A 15,954-nucleotide genomic window follows, 5' to 3' on the forward strand; every position below is an offset into this window, starting at 1 on the left:
CTTGTTGGAACGTTTTAGTGTACTTATCTCATTAACCCCTTAGATACTTATATTTCTAGATACTAAACTGCCTTTTTACTGGGACTTTTAGGCCATATCACCTGTATCACATATATAAGCATTACTGATAATTGCAGAAAGCTGATCAAAGAATCACATTATTTAATAGTATCCAAAATTTCTGTGATATGATGACAAAGTATAAGAAACCCTGCTTAGTATTTTTCCTTATTTGAGGGGATTGGTGAGGACCTGCAGCAGCGGACAGGCTTTTGATCTGCAAGCTCACCGCCCCACCCCGCATCTTCCTGTTCTAGAGACTATTTTAAAGAGCTCCGTTGTGACTTTATAGAGCTGCCTCCCTCCTGACCTGCCTGACCATCTCTGGATCAGGAGCAATTTTCTTCCCCCAGGGGTCAGGGTGGTTGTTTGCAGACATGCACAGTTTAATTGGCGCAGCTAAGAGTTTCAACATAGTCACCTCTGTTTACATATCTAGCCCCGTATCTCTTCTCTTTCAGCACACTGGTCTACCTCGAAACTCTCACTCTCCCAGGTGTGAACACACAAGTGCTCCCTTTGCTAATGATGACAGCCATTTTTTGAACAGGTAGACAAAGGGAATGACAAACAGCTGGGTGCCTACCACGCACCAGGCACAGTTACCAGGCATGTAACATACATTCATTGGTCCTCCCAGACTTCAGGAGGTGGTGTTCTCATGCCTCTATTAATGAGAAGGAACTCAAGGCTCAGTAGGCTTCATTACCTTGCCCCTTTCACAGACAACTAAGTGACAGAGCTGACCTCTATCTGGGGGATCAGTGCTCTTTCCCACCACAGTACTAATTACAACAAAGCAGGCTTCATGCCAGAGGTGGTAGCATCCCTCCCTACCCCGCCCCACTCTGACGGCCCTATTTTAAGTGCCCAAGGGACTGCCTACCAAGTGATAATGGCAGGAGTTCTATTACCAACCAGGCCACTTGTCTGAGAAGACTTCAGTGGTGGTGCTGTCCTCGAACTGCTGTGCCATATGGGAGCTCTGGAGAAGCCGAGCAGATGATCTCAGAACCCCCGGGCCAGGGAAATATTCTGTATGACTTGAACACGGAAAACTAAATCATACTGTCCTGGACCATCTGGTCTTAATTAAATATGCTCAGCACTCCCTGATCACATCCTCTGTCCCCCATTAAATGCATAGAAACATACACAAGGGTTTGAGGGGGAACAGTCTATTTTACTAGGAAGGCAGTGGAGAAAAAAAGTCCTAGAAACCCCCTCCCCCCAAAAAGCTTTCTATTAATCAGTCTCTAAGGCTGGTTAAGAACATGTCATTCTATTTATAGTACAGATCCTTTTCCTTTTCAGGTTGGAGGGAAGGGAGAAACTTACGGTGTGTTGATTACCAGGCGGTCCCACTGCCCCTTGATGTCATCTTCAGATGGCTGTTCAGTGATATATAGGCCATCAAACTCCAGCTTCCTGGCGATTTCTTTTTCCCTTTTGAATACCACCAGAGGGACCTAAGAGTGGGAAGACACTTGGTTACTAGAGAAGGCTTTCAGATGACAACACCCTCTCCTAAGAATTCCCCACAAATTAGTCTTTCCAACTTCAGGGCGGTGATCTCTCTTTCTCTCACCCTCTCTCTCTTAAGTTTATATTTTTTAGTTAGTAATCTCTATGCCCAACCTGGGGCTTGAACTCATGACGCTGAGATCAGGAGCCACATGCTTCTCTGACTGAGCCAGCCGGGTGCACCTGAGGCAGTAATTTCTTTGCAGTAGGATTCTTTAGGTGCCTTGCTGTAGATCTAAAGTCAAATAAATCTCTTCTCACTCCTTTGGCTAATATGCCTCCCTCTCCAAAAAGCTGTTTCATTTGGGCCACCTTCAAGCTTTGTATTAAATAGCTGATAGTAATACAAACCAGACTCCTTGACCCATCCTGGGGAGAAGGCCATATTTAGACCAGTCCCTAGGCCAAATGAGTTAGGTCCTCTAGGATTCCTAGACTGGAGTTGAACCAAGATTTAGAAAGAAAATGAACTGTTCTAGAGTGAATTGGTCAGCCAAAGAAATACCATGGCATATTCCAGCCCCCTTCAATGGCTATGGTCATATTCATGTCATGGTACTGATGTTTGGTTGATGAAACATGGTTTGCTAGCTAGGAGGAGAGGATTCACTGGGTTCTGTATGCTCTTTCGGTATTGAAGTCTTCTTCCTGAGAGCAGCACATTTACTGGTTCCTGACTATCACTCCCCATTCTCTTCCAGTTGTCACTGTCATTTTAGCCTAGAGATGGTGGCATGGCTCTGATGACCTAACACCAAAAAGGTACACAGAGAAGGAGGGGAAAGTAATCTCCTTGCTCCAATCATCACCAAACACACATTCTTCAAACAAGGGACAGAGTTAGTGAGGTCAGAGGAGACTACTGAAATCCCAGGAAGTGAGTAGCCAGCACTCCTCTAGCCAGGAGAGCTTAATGGCAGACAGAGCCGAGGCCTGTCACGTGGCTGGAAATCCACTGGGTACATGGCAACATCCCTCAGGGCTGGGTCTCCAAACAGTTTCTTCCAGTAACTCTTTCTTAAAGCTCATGATATCCATATGCCCCACACTATTTCTTAATTTCCAAGAAAAAAAAGGACAAAATTTAGATAATCATTTGTGAAGTTACTTCTTGCCCTTTTTTTCTTTAAAATGACAAAACACCACCAAGAAGATAAAAGACTAATGACAGGAAGATGGCAAAGGCTAATAATAGGCATTTGCACACTGTGAGGAATCAATGATTGCTCCTCACTAATGGATGATGTAGGAGGGAAAGCAAAGGTAAAGCCACTCTGACTAAGGTCTGCTGTATTCGGAGAAGATTCTGAATAATAATAATACTAATAATACTACCAAGGACTGGAGCAGTACTCATCTCTGGGATTCAAAGCATTCCCCCTTCAATCTTCTAAGGGTTTATACACTCTTGTAAGGAGGACCTCCATGTCTTTATTCCCAAGGTAGTGTTTACCTTCTGTTTTCTCTAGGTAGCTGGTGTATCTGTACTGAAGCCAACAAGCCAATAAGCCAACAAGTCCAGGATGCCAGACTAAGGAAAACCACCAACATGCTCTCGTGGTTACTATGTTTGCGGTTCTGAGTCCCGTTACACACAGTAATTCATTTAACACTTCCAGCAACTTTTAGGAGTTGGTGTTATGATTATAACACTCATTTTTACAGATGAGGAATCAGAGGAACGGGGAGGTTAGTGGCAGAGCTAGGAGTCCCACCCAGGCAGCCTCACTCTGGACTCTGTGCTTTCATCATTACAAAGGAGTCCTTAGCATGAGTCAGGGCACGTGGTCTCCCCAGTGGGGTAGCTAGACTTCCCACAGGATACTCTAGTTCACCGGGGGAAGTGACGGCCACAAGGATAGGAATACATGTTGTGGACTCTTCCCAGGGAGAAGATGGCGTGGTGTATGGCCAAGGAGACTTCCAATCAAGAGAAGAAAAAGAAGTAATGAGAAAAAAGATGTGGTCTAGTAGCAGCAGAACTGGATTTAGAACACCAAAAATAGAATAGAGAGCTTCATACGAATATATGAAGATTCCTAAAACTGTAGTAGTTTGTGAAGACGGCCCCAGTGAACTAAGTCTCCTGATATTCATGCCCTTGTGTGCCGCCCCCCTCCACGCCCCCTTTGCAGCAATGAGTCTGGGCTGCCTCTGTGACTCAGAGATGCCCTGAGTCTTCACAGAGAGCCCTGGCTGAGCCCAGCCTTCCAGCTGTTTGTTCCCTTGCCAACGTTCCAGGCACGAGAGAGTGCCGTCCTGGACAGTCCAGCCCAGCCGAACTGACAGATGGTGGCTGACACGGCTGCCTTCACACAGAGCGGAGGGACTGCTCAGATGTGCCCAGTCAAGCCAGAGAATGAAAATGATTGTCGTTTTAAGCCACTAAGTTTTGGGGGGCAATCTGTTACAGAGCACTAGGTAACTGAAATGGTAATTCATCAGTAAGTTTTCGTCTGCTATCTTGAGTAGTTGAAACCTAACACTTCAAAAGGTGAAAAGCATTTCTGTAAAAATTCTAACTGAAGTTCACAGATCAGAAGCAGCTCTCATTACTAGCTCCATGTGTGACTTAGCCTGGTGATGCTAGTCCCACGAAACTCAACAGGAAGTGCCTGAAAAGGGACTCCCAGAGCAAGGCTTCTCAAATGGGTGTGAACACAGATCCCCCGGTAGGCATGCTGAGTTGCAGATTCTTAAAGGCTCCCGGTGTGGCCAGAGTCTGCAGTTCTCAGCCACTCCATGAGCCGCAGCCCACCAGCACAGTCCTGGAGAACAAAGGCCTGGCTGGGTTCGAAATGATGTGTCTTCCCCAAGGAGTCTGGCTAGATTCAGAGCAGCCTATGACTCACCTTCAAGCAGTAATAGCCCACCACGCAGACCAAAGAGATGATGGTGTGGATAATGGCCAAGGCCCGCAATGCGGGTGCCATGTACCCAGTGCTCTCCTGCAGGACAAAGAACACCATTGCTTCTTCCTCTTCCTCATCGGTAAAGGAATTCCACAGGTTTGCAACGTCTTCCGTCTCTTCTTCTACAGGTTCCTCGGTGACCTGGCCCAAGACACACACTCTCTTATCAACATCAGAGAGGGCCTCTGCCACTGGCTCTCCCCCATCATTTAGCATGCTAGCACCTGCTGCACAGACTAGGGACGCAGCATTACCTGCTGAGAGAATGAGCTTTTATGGAACTTCTTCCTAGGAATCTCCAGTATTTCTCTTAACTATGAACAAAATTTTTAAGAGACAAAGACGATCTCTCCAAAAAAAGAAAGAAGAAATTCAAAGTAAGGAACACTGTACTACCTATGCTAGGATCCCTAGGCCATGGGAGGTAATTTCTGAAATGCAATGGCCTGGGGAGGAGGCTGAGACACCAACACACACATGTGCACGTGCATGCACGTGTGCGCACACACACACACACACACACACACACACACACACACTTGACATCTTCCATTCTTTTTTAGACACCTTTGACATTTGTGGCTTCATCAGCCATCTGGACACAGGTGATGCCCAGATTTATGCCTATGAGGCTCTCCCCCTGTGAGGCTGTCGCCCTGGTTCCACCTCCCATGGGCTCTCTGTGCCTGGATCACTGTCTGCGGTCCCTTCAACCTCAGTAAGGGGAAAGCCAAGCTCTGCCACAACCCCCTGTGGACTTCTAGTTCTCCTTTCCAGGCAACAGAACGCCATTACTGTTCAACCTAGGGGAAGGCTGGTGTACGTAAAAGTTGGCTTTAAAAAAGTTAGACTGATGGTTTTAGATAGAAAGGGAGAGAGGGAAAAGTTAGGACAGCCAGTTAAAGACAATGTCGAGAATCCAGGACCTATCATTCATTAATTCATTCCACTGACATTTATTATGTGCCTATGGTCTATGAGACCCATTTACCAATGTTCAAAATCTTTATTTATCCTGATTAGTTCTTCTTTTCTCATATCCAAAAACAATCTGTGGTTAATTCTTCCCTCATAATGGTTCCAACCTATAGGACAACGATAATGACTTTCTCTTACCTTATCCTTTAAGGAAAGAACTATATTTATTACTCATTTTGAGATACATCACATTGTAGGGTCCAGCACACATGAAGTACCCAACACACATTTGGAGAGTTTATGACATAATGACTAGGATAAGCCTGAACTCTGGAAACAGTGCCGGAACTGGATTCCCAGGCAAGTGGTGTCGCCATTCTCTGTGCTGCTAAAAACCATATTCCTTTAGAAGCCAGTGTCTTAGAAATTTCCTTAGATGTTAGCATTTTTCTTCTAATTAAGAGCACACATTCTATTAGGATTTAAAAAAAAGAATACCGTCTATTTAGCAAATCCTCCCTGAATGTGGTATCACCTTATAAAAGAGTAGGATGAAGTTGATCGCGAAGGCTACGAACAGAGCGAGGAACCTCAGGTTGTAGAAATTCCTGGCCAGGTAATGCTGGAAAGGAAAGGACAGGCAGGAGTAGAAGAGTTTTGGAAGGGAAAGAGAACTTCCTTCCCTCAAACAGAAGACCTTGTCTGGTTAGAAATGTAGACAGAACAAGTGCTACTCATTGGTAACCCTGGACTTATGATGTATTTGGGGAGGAACCAGGGACATTGATTAAAAAAAATTGCTGAGAATGATGCTTAAGGGAATCCTGCTCTGGGTTACCCCTCGGGGAACCAAATGTCTAAACATGCCACCCCAAAGGATTAAAATGCTGCTGTGAAGGGGTGTGTGTGTCTGTGTGTGTATGTGAGCATTCCATGCAGAAATTACGAGTATTAAGGCCACTGTAGAGCCCTGTAGCTCCCAGCCAGGAGGTGGCCAGTCTGTGGCCTAGAGTCCTTGTCCCTTTGTAAGTCACAGAGGCTCTGTCTTTGTCTTCTCAAGGGGCAGTATTCCCACTGCCATCTTCCCCAGAAAATCCAGCCCTTGTGGACGGGAATGGTAAAAGCTCTCAGGCTCTCTACGGAGGGGGTGCTCCCCTTGGTGGTATCCTGGCCATCAGCAACTATCCCTCACTGGGCAATGTGTCAGAGAAAGGACATCACGATTATGCTGAGAGCTGACTACATGTAGAATAACTTTTGAGGAGTAATAGGAGAACCTAATATAACCATATTCTTTGTGCATCCCAGATGACCCAACTACTTCTGAACTTTGGACTATGATCCTCCACGTCTGCACATGACACAGGAAGAATCTTCTAGAAGGAGATATCTGCACCCTGCTGTGGATAGCACAGGGCATTCCAGGCTGGGTGGGGGGGCTAGAGCACCTGGCTTTGCCCAAGTTACCCTCTTCTCCTTTTCCTCCCCCACACAAGGACCAGACAGATGAAGGAGAAGAGGAAGGAAGAGCAATGAGAAAGAGGAAGAAGCGTTAAGGACCAGAACGGTGAAATGGAATGCGGCCACTTGGCTGAGGTCTGAGCCAGGAGCAGGGCAGGGTGGGAGCGCTTACCAGTAACTTGGTCTGATAGATTTCTAGCCCTTTGAAGAAATTAGCCATGAAGGCTTCGGGCTTCTCGACTTTCTGGCCGCGCCGTCGCTTCTTCTTCTTTGTCACATCTGCCCACAGGGCCTCGGCCTGCTCTTCCTCTTTGGCCGTATCCTCTTTCTCCCCGTCTTCCAGGCTGCAGGAACGAGAGCCCCATCAGCACAGAAGGGCAGCGGGAGGCCTGGCCCAGAGAGGGAGACTAAATTAAAAAGAAATTTTGTCATTATTCCTGGAGCGTCTATATTACCCCACGGTGGCTGGACGCCAGCTCCACCCTTAATGAGCGATGCTGTTCTGAGGAGCTGTGGTCGTTGGGGGCCGTCCGTTGTAAATGTGCTTGTAGTCCTCTTTTTTTTTTTTTTTTTTTAAAGACTTTTATTTGTCAGAGAGAGAGGGAGAGAGAGCGAGCACAGGCGGACAGAATGGCAGGCAGAGGCAGAGGGAGAAGCAGGCTCCCCGCCAAGCAAGGAGCCCGATGTGGGACTCGATCCCAGGACGCTGGGATCATGACCTGAGCCGAAGGCAGCTGCTTAACCAACTGAGCCACCCAGGCGTCCCTTGTAGTCCTCTTCTGATAGGGGGATAAACAAATTTTTTTTTTCCCTTCAGAAAAGTTGTCCTTGATTTTTAAAGATTGCTGGAATTAGTAATAGTACCTATTCTTCTAAGCCTGTGGTCAGACTTGAAAGTGAGCCACCTAGGTGGCTCAGTCTGTTAAGTGGCCGACTCCTGATTTCAGCTCAGGTTGTGATCTCAGGCTTGTGAGATGGGGCCGCACGTCATGCTCCACGCTCAGTGGGGAGTCTGCTTGAGATTCTTTCCCTCTCCCTTTGCCCCTCCCCCCCGATTTGTGCTCTCTAAAAACAAACCAAAAAAGACCTTAGCATAGACTGCAGCGTGTAATATGCACTCACTATACTAGAAAACACCACCACCACCATTATATGAAGTTGCTAAGTGTTCAATCATTTGTTTGGCCAGATTGGGAAGTTCTGCTCCTCTAGTGCCATGACAAAGTTAACATGAGTAATGGAGTATGCTTATTGGATAGCTGGGGTAAAAAGAAGTATATCCAGGGCCTGCACAGTACCTGTTTCTTGTAGTAACAGAGATTAAGATTTCTAGTTAGCACAGCAATACAACAGGAGATGTCATCTAGAACGACCTGCTGTAGGGTTGGAAGTAGCCAAAGCTACCAAGAACTTACTCTGTCTTCTCAGGCTCCACTTTCCCTTCTGCTTCATGTGCTGCTTTCATCTCAGCTGCCTGGACAAAAATAACAATCAGTCAAATTTTCCTCAACTTGAAGAGATCATGGTCTCTTCATATACAGCACTGGCCGTTTTCATCTCCTTGTCACACATCCTCGTGGCTTTCTCTCTTCAGAATGCCTCTGCTTTCCTCAGGATCACGGGATGTAAGTGGATCAGCCACGAAAATGGTTTGCAATCCATTTCTCCAGAGAAATGCCAATGCAAAGATTGCAAACTTAAAAACTCAGTTGCCCTGCTATTATTCAACTCCCAGAGAAAACTTGGGCTAGGACCCCACGGCACTGTCCCAATAGCCCACGGGGTTAGGGAGGGATGGGTCACAGATCATACCAGGACCAATCCACAACCTGCTTCCACCAGACAGAATTCCTGCCTTGTCTTCAATTTTCTTACCTACTACCCCAATACCTCTGACTGATGACCACTAATTTAATTAGAATAAAATTCAAGGTCCTCAGTGAGGTCTACAAGGCCTATGTGATCATGGCCTTTTTCTCCATCCTTGTCTTATACCACTTGACTTGTTACCTCCTACACCTAAACAGCCAGACCTCATTTTCTTTCCTGGCATATTCCAAATCCTTCCCTGCACCAAGATCTTTGCACAAACCACTCTTCTCCCTGGAGTATGACTGCCCTGGTCTTTCCTGTGCCTGACATACTTCAGGACTTGGTTCAGGTGACACATTTTTGGAAGTCTCCTGAACTATCCTATTCATAGTAGGGCCCATACTCACTTTGTAACATGTGGCCTTGTTCTTTTCTTTCAGCACGTGTCACAAATGGTTATTATCTTATTAATTTGCTGAGATCTAGTAAAGCAAAAGCATGTCTCTCTTGTTAACCAATGTATTTCCATGGATCCTAGGAATATAGCAAGGTATGTAATAGGCCTTGAATGAGTCCCTATTATGTATCAAACTCTGTCTGGCACCTGGAGCTACATCAGGGAGCAAAACAGAGTAAATAAATTCATATTGCAAGAAGGCCTATGGTTCTGCTGCTTCCATCCCAGACTCTCCAAAATTAGGTGAGTGTTCTCTCCTCTGCATTTCCTTTACCCTGGCATTTTTCCTTCTTAACATTCTTCATGCTTGTATGAACTTCTGCAATGTCTATTTTTCTTCCACTAAATTACAGGGACAATGCACTTCTCACTCACCACTATCTTCTCAGAGCCCCAAACAGTGGGAAACACATATTAACTATTCAATAAATATTAATGAAATGAATGAATAAAATTTGTCTTTGGCCTCTGATGTCTTTACAATCCTCTCCATATTCTCTTTGATGCTAGAATGATGCAGGGAGTTAGATGCTTCTGTGGAGGGGAACACACAGAACTTTCCATGACCAAGGGGTTCTGGATTACTGTTATTCCCTTAATCTAGTCAACTGCCTCAAAGCCCAAATTGGATAGTGAGTACATCTCAAGAAGGAAATGTTCCAAGCATAATGCTGGGCGAAATGATATCATCTGGACCACTTGGGACACTGGAGAAGAATGGTCTCAAAGGAAAGGTCTCCCCATACACTTTCTAGGTTTCTCCCACTCTCTGAAAGTCTGCTTCATGCCACTTCGCTTTTCTTATGAAAGCCCCCCATCAGGACCTGTCCATGCTAACTGCAAAAAATCCAGAGAGGATTTTTACCTTTATGAAATGATAAATGCTTCTTTGTTTTATGCCATTTTGGCTGACGGAAGGTTTGATAGGAGCACTCTCATTTGGATAGTGAAGGAAACCTCTCCCTGGTGTTCTGTGCTTTCTGTTCACTCACAGAACCCATGCATCATGAGAACTAACCTTCTGATGAAGTCTTGGAAGACCATCAGATTTGGCCTCCACAATGTAACCTGAAGATCGCTCAGCAGCTAGACTCCATGACAACCATCTGAGTGTTGCTCTTTCCCAGACATGGCAGAGAAGTGCAAGATCAGGGACAGAAGAGCTGGTAACTAATATAGTGTTGGCGACTAGGGAGCCAGCGTCAGAAGTGACTGCAAGTCTATTTCTGGGCATAGAGAAAAGATGACAGAAACGACTTGTGCTTACCTGTGCTTTCCTTTTCTTCTGGACAGTACTCTCTAGTGTAGGGGGTTCATCCTTGCCAATAATCTCAGAGAGGTCACCCAAACCCCCTTCAGGCCCATGCTTTAAGCCGCCTTCTTTCTTCGGGTGGAATCCAAAGAGATCTGACATAATATCTGCATCTCCCTTCTCACCCTTCACGAAGTGAATTAGTTCCGTTGGAACCCCTGGCTCAGTCACCTCTGCCCGCTCAGCATCCAAAGCATCGTCATGGATACCAAACTGGGTGGGGTCAGGCATGTCACCCAGGATCTTGGTCACTCTGATATTCTTTGCCCCTTCCACGAGCCCCCCTCCAAACACTGTGTTCCAGAGGATCTGGAAGATTCCTCCCAATATGGTGAAGAACAACCGGAAGAGCCCCACAAACAACATCCAGAAGAAAGAGAAGAACACCTTTACCAGCTCCTTCACGGTCATCTTTTTCACCTTCCTGTACTGCTTCCGGAGGTTCTTCAGGGTTGCCTTCTTCAGAAAGTTGGCAACGTTTCTCTTCACTGAGGCACAGGCCATGGCAAACGCAGAGGCTGACTCGAAAGAATTGTCATCCTCCTCTTCACCCTCAATTTCTAACACATAAGATGAATCTTCATCTTCTTCCTCCTCCTCATCGGGCCTCTCAGCTGAGTCAGATTCGGAGATCTGAGAGGCTAACTGCATTTCAAAGATGGTATCCTCACAGAAGTTCACAAACAGTTCCATCTTTTCTTGCTCTCCCCCTTCATTGACCACATCAAAGATGAACTGCCTCTTCGATTCCTTCACTTGGGGCTTCTCCCACTGAGTTCGACTGGATTCACTGATCTCGAAATAAACACGCTCAATTTTCTTGGCCCCGCCCATGATCTCAATTCGTCCCAGGTATGGTTCAAAGTAATTTAGTACACTTCCTGCTGGGTCCAACAGACACTTAAGGCGAGAATCATTTGGCATATGTTCGGAGAGATTGGTCAGTAACACTGCCACATTAAACCCTATGTCCTTGGCCGGCTCATGGAACCGGTCTACAAAATCAATGTAATTAAACATATCATTCTCATCAGCTTCTGCGCACGAAAGGAGAAAGTCAATCTCTGACTGTGTGTACTGTTTCTGCCCTTCCATGGCCTTTTGGAACTCTTTTTTAGAGATAATCCCTTTACCATCGGGGTCATATTCTTTGAAGGTGTCTGAGCTGGTTAGGTCTTTAAGTTTCAAGAACATGTCAAAGAATTTCAAGATCATTTCTACATTGGTAGATGATTCTACCAGTGTGTCAACCATCTGCTTGCCAATAGTTCCATTTACCACATTCCCTGTGAGGCAGGTTCAAAAAGACATACAAATATATAAATAAACCCAAGTCATCATGTAACTGGTCAGATAGCTATTTTTTAGGAAATTTGTATGCCCAATCAGGTGGCTCTTTTCTGACCGTGATGGTTTGAAATGGGTAGGAGGGAGCAGGAAGCCATAAAGACTACACCACTAGGAGCCAAGGGGGAAAGAAACAAAGGGAAGAAGGAGATGGCCACACCAGTGCCTTTTATCTGGACTGGGGCCTGGGAAGTGGTTTCATTACCAGATTACTGGGGACACATAGGGATAAGTGGTGCCCCTCTTATCCCCTTAGACCTAGGAGGGTGCCCAACTAGATGGCTGGCATACACACTGGCAGCCAGATGTACTGAAAAGCAATGGGGAGAGGAAGAGGATAGGGAAGAGCAAAGCTTGGAGGTTTTCCCCAGTTCATTCTGGCTTTCCTATTAACATAAAATGAGTTGGTTTCAGGCTCTGTCCATCAGACCATGTGCCCCTCACTCATTTTTTCTTCTGAAAATTTGGCTTTCTAACCAAAGTCATATGGCATCAATGACCTGCCAGAAGGATAATCTGCATGATTAGTACGGTTAGTGCTCAGACCAATTACAGTTGTGTGAATGCCTAGTTATACCAAACAGCCCAACCTTCCAGGAGGGACAGAAGCATCACCACCATGTCCTGAAGGAGATCCAAGAGTTCCTTCAGCAGCTCGATCTGACTGGAATCCTAGAACAGAAACAGGAGATACCCCTGAGCTATCTGATCCCTCAGCAAAGTATAGGGCAGTGAGCAAGAAGAGCCTGCTCTGGAAAGGTTAGGTGAAGGTCATGTCCATTGTGCCTGTGGACATCGTATCATCCACTGTTCGTAGCATCGGGGAGACTCGCTGTGGCCGGACTTATCCAAGAGAGCTTCTTTAGTTTCCCTTTTATTAGTACAATATGGCAGACACACCACTTGTTGTCCAAAGCTATTGAACAACCCAATCCACCAAAGAACCATTAGGTATTTCTACTACTTCATGTTGTTTTCTGTATACTGAGAATGATCAGGTGAGCTTTTGGGGAATACTACTGCAATCCAATTAAGGTATCAAAGTTATAATCATCAAGTGGGTTCTCCTTTCTTTCTGGGTTAGGGTCTCCTGATTCTAGCTGGTGGTGATTTGGGTGCCACTGTCCCTTAATATATTATAGAATTGAGGCTATTCCTCTGCTTTTGCTGCTAGTCTGTCTGGTTTTCACTTCAGCCTTACAGACAGGGCATTGCCAAGTTAGCTCTCTGTTTTAAACTCAATGTCACAGAAGGAAAAACAACCTTTGGATGATCTGAGGTGGGCAATCTGAGGGTGAGATTTAAAAGTGTGTTCTGGGCCACACTTCTTGTACAGACACTCTCTCTCACAAACACAGTTTTGTCAAGTCTCTCAGCTTTCAGGGGGACTGCCCCCCTTTGGTGTGGGTCAGAGCTACACATGGAATATACAGGGGAGAGAATATGAAGAGCTGGAAGAGACCTCAGATCGTCTATCCTAATTCCCAATAGTTCACAGACGATGGACCCCAAAACCAGGAAGGGGGAGTGACTCTTGAAAGTCACCAGGGAAGAAGGAAGCAGGGCCAGGCTCCTGTCTCCAGAGCCTCCGCACCACACCGGCCCGGCTGGGCTGACACAGGAGTGGACGTGTTACCGCCAAATGAGCAGCGCTCCCAAGAACTCTCTCCTCCCATAAGGCCAGAGTCAAAAGGGGAAAAATGAAAGGGTTAAACAGCACATTCCAGAAGAGAGGGGACAGATGTGACAGCCTTGAAAATTTTAGATACACGTTACTTAAATTAATGCTGCAAATGTTACTCTAATCAGCCTGAAACACATCCTGAAATTCTCCCTCATGTGTTGCCATGGAGAGAGGCGATCGACAACTATATACACTCCATTTGTTTGTTCATAATAAGTGCTCGGAGCGATTCTGATTCATCTTGCCAGAGAGATGGGGAGTGAGAAGGAAAGGCAGCAATGGGGAGGGAGGGGAAGCCAAGGTGAGAGAGAAGGGATATATGAATTACAGAGACATGCAGACATTTGACAGACCCAGAAGGGGCTGGTAGACTGTCAGAAACCGACACAACAGTGACAAGGAAGCAAAAAGGATGAGCATCATAAAAAGCGAATGTTGAGGCAATTATGTAAAGGATAGGTTGGTGGGACACAAGGAAGGAAGCTGCATCCATGCAAAAGCCTGTCTGGGACACCCCTGGAGGCATTTGTTCCTGTCACCCAGTGAAGCCCTCCCGTTTGACCAAGCAGCCACGTGGACACAGGGGAATCCCAAGGGGTGGGGAGTGATTTTGCATTTCACACCAATGACACAGCGGGGAAGGGCCACAGTACCTGAGAGAGTTTCATCTGCATGTTAGCAAACACATGGAGGAAGCCGACCACCGCATCCCACAGCCTGCTGTGAGCCAGGCTCTGCTGGTTCCCAATGCAAGGGCCCTAGGGAGAGGAGGGCATCCTTATTTCATGGAGACTTACTTCAGCATGAGCTGCTCTGACTCTTGCCCTAGTCAGTGCACAGGACACCTGCTTCTACTAGCAGATATCTCCTTCCAGAAGTCATGTATTTTGTGGCTCACTGTTTTCCCAGGGTGTTAGTTTTTGCACCCCAACATAGGGACCTGGTCCAGGAAAAACCACCAGGAATTTCACAGTACAGTGGTTTTTCAGAGATTTTCTTTTAGCTTGAGAATGTGTTCTTCAAATAAAATACTACAAAGAAGAATATTATTTAAGAGTGAAATGCTCTGGTTGAAATGGGACTGAAGGATACTCCAGCCCACTCTCACCTCCATCTCGGCCTCAGAGGGGTTCTGAGGAACTCCAGGCTTCCACAATTTGAAAAGCAGGTCCTACTGTTTTCAGGTAAATCTATGCATAAAATGCTATGTGCCATGGCTATCTACTCAAGTGGAAAAATGTGAATAATATTCCTAATGTTCAGGGGTGCCTGGGTGGCTCGGTCAGTTAAGCATCTGCCTTCAGCTTAGGTCATGATCCCAGGGTTCTGGGATCAAGCCCCACATCAGGCTCTCAGCTCAGCGGGGAGCCTGCTTCTCCCTCTGCCTGCTGCTCCCTCTGCTTGTATTTTCTCGTTCTCTCTCTGACAAATAAATAAATAAAATCTTTAAAAAATATGTTCCTAATGTTCAACCACCTTTAGGATTTTCTTATCATTAACCTAAACTTTAGGTATAATATAATCTCTACCTTTTCCGAAAGCTAAACTTAGAGGGATGACTTCATTACCCATTTCCATTTTCATCTTGATAACTTTTCCTATACTTTTTTAAGATTTTATTTATTTATTTGACAGACAGAGATCACAAGTAGGCGGAGACGCAGGCAGAGAGAGAGGAGGAAGCAGGCTCCCCGCTGAGCAGAGAGCCCGATGTGGGGCTTGATCCCAGGACCTTGGGATCATGACCTGAGCCAAAGGCAGAGGCTTTAACCCACTGAACCACCCAGGCACCCCAATAACTTTTCCTATTTTTCTACATTGAATCAACATTTAAAAAAAATCATCTGGAATTCTTCCACATGGGAGATTTGTCTATTCAATCTTACCTATTTAATCATTTACTTAAATTAATAGGTACTCCACATATTCATTTTATGCTCTGGGTTATTACACAATACTACTCTATTTTGTCACTCAAATTGTTCCAGTTTTGGCCCCTGGGAGCTCTTTCAGCTGGCCTGTGTCCCTTGGATAGGCCCATCTTTCTCTCTCTCTTCCTGTCCCACCCCCCACATTTCCTTGAGCTATATATGGGATTCTCCATGTCTTCTTGTGTATTTCCTGCCCCAGCACTAGGACAAGCCCTTTCTCTAAGAAGTCTGGTTCCTCTCATTGGAAAATGGTATTAGAAACTGATCTGGGTGCTAGTTGTGCCTGCTGCTACTGTGATGTCATTATTTTAAGGCCCTCTCAGCTGACATGACAGCAGATATGGGTGGGTTATACTAACCCATGTGTATGCAAAGTATCTAGAAATGTTTCCATAGGTAAGTATCTGTATCAATACCAAGTCCAACATGAATTCAGCATACTGACCTATGTATCCAACTCTAACACATTTCCACGTGGGCCAGTGGGCCATCTAGCTTCTTCTTGCTTATCTGTAATCATTCAACAGTGAGAAGCC

General features: G+C 45.7%; 1 protein-coding gene across 1 annotated transcript in view; it reads right to left on the reverse strand.

Annotated features, from left to right (window-relative positions):
* Positions 1-15,954, reverse strand: part of RYR3 (ryanodine receptor 3) — a 517,407-nt gene that overhangs the window by 14,784 nt on the left and 486,669 nt on the right. The window contains exons 87-94 of the mRNA XM_047736987.1: positions 14,141-14,245; positions 12,394-12,475; positions 10,412-11,742; positions 8,291-8,349; positions 7,048-7,219; positions 5,950-6,036; positions 4,437-4,637; positions 1,399-1,529 (exon numbers count right to left, since the gene is read on the reverse strand). Of these exons, the coding sequence (XP_047592943.1) occupies positions 1,399-1,529; positions 4,437-4,637; positions 5,950-6,036; positions 7,048-7,219; positions 8,291-8,349; positions 10,412-11,742; positions 12,394-12,475; positions 14,141-14,245 (2,168 nt within the window). The remainder of the gene's footprint in view (positions 1-1,398; positions 1,530-4,436; positions 4,638-5,949; positions 6,037-7,047; positions 7,220-8,290; positions 8,350-10,411; positions 11,743-12,393; positions 12,476-14,140; positions 14,246-15,954) is intronic.

Source organism: Lutra lutra, chromosome 7 (genome assembly GCF_902655055.1).
Source record: "Lutra lutra chromosome 7, mLutLut1.2, whole genome shotgun sequence".
Taxonomy (NCBI): domain Eukaryota; kingdom Metazoa; phylum Chordata; class Mammalia; order Carnivora; family Mustelidae; genus Lutra; species Lutra lutra.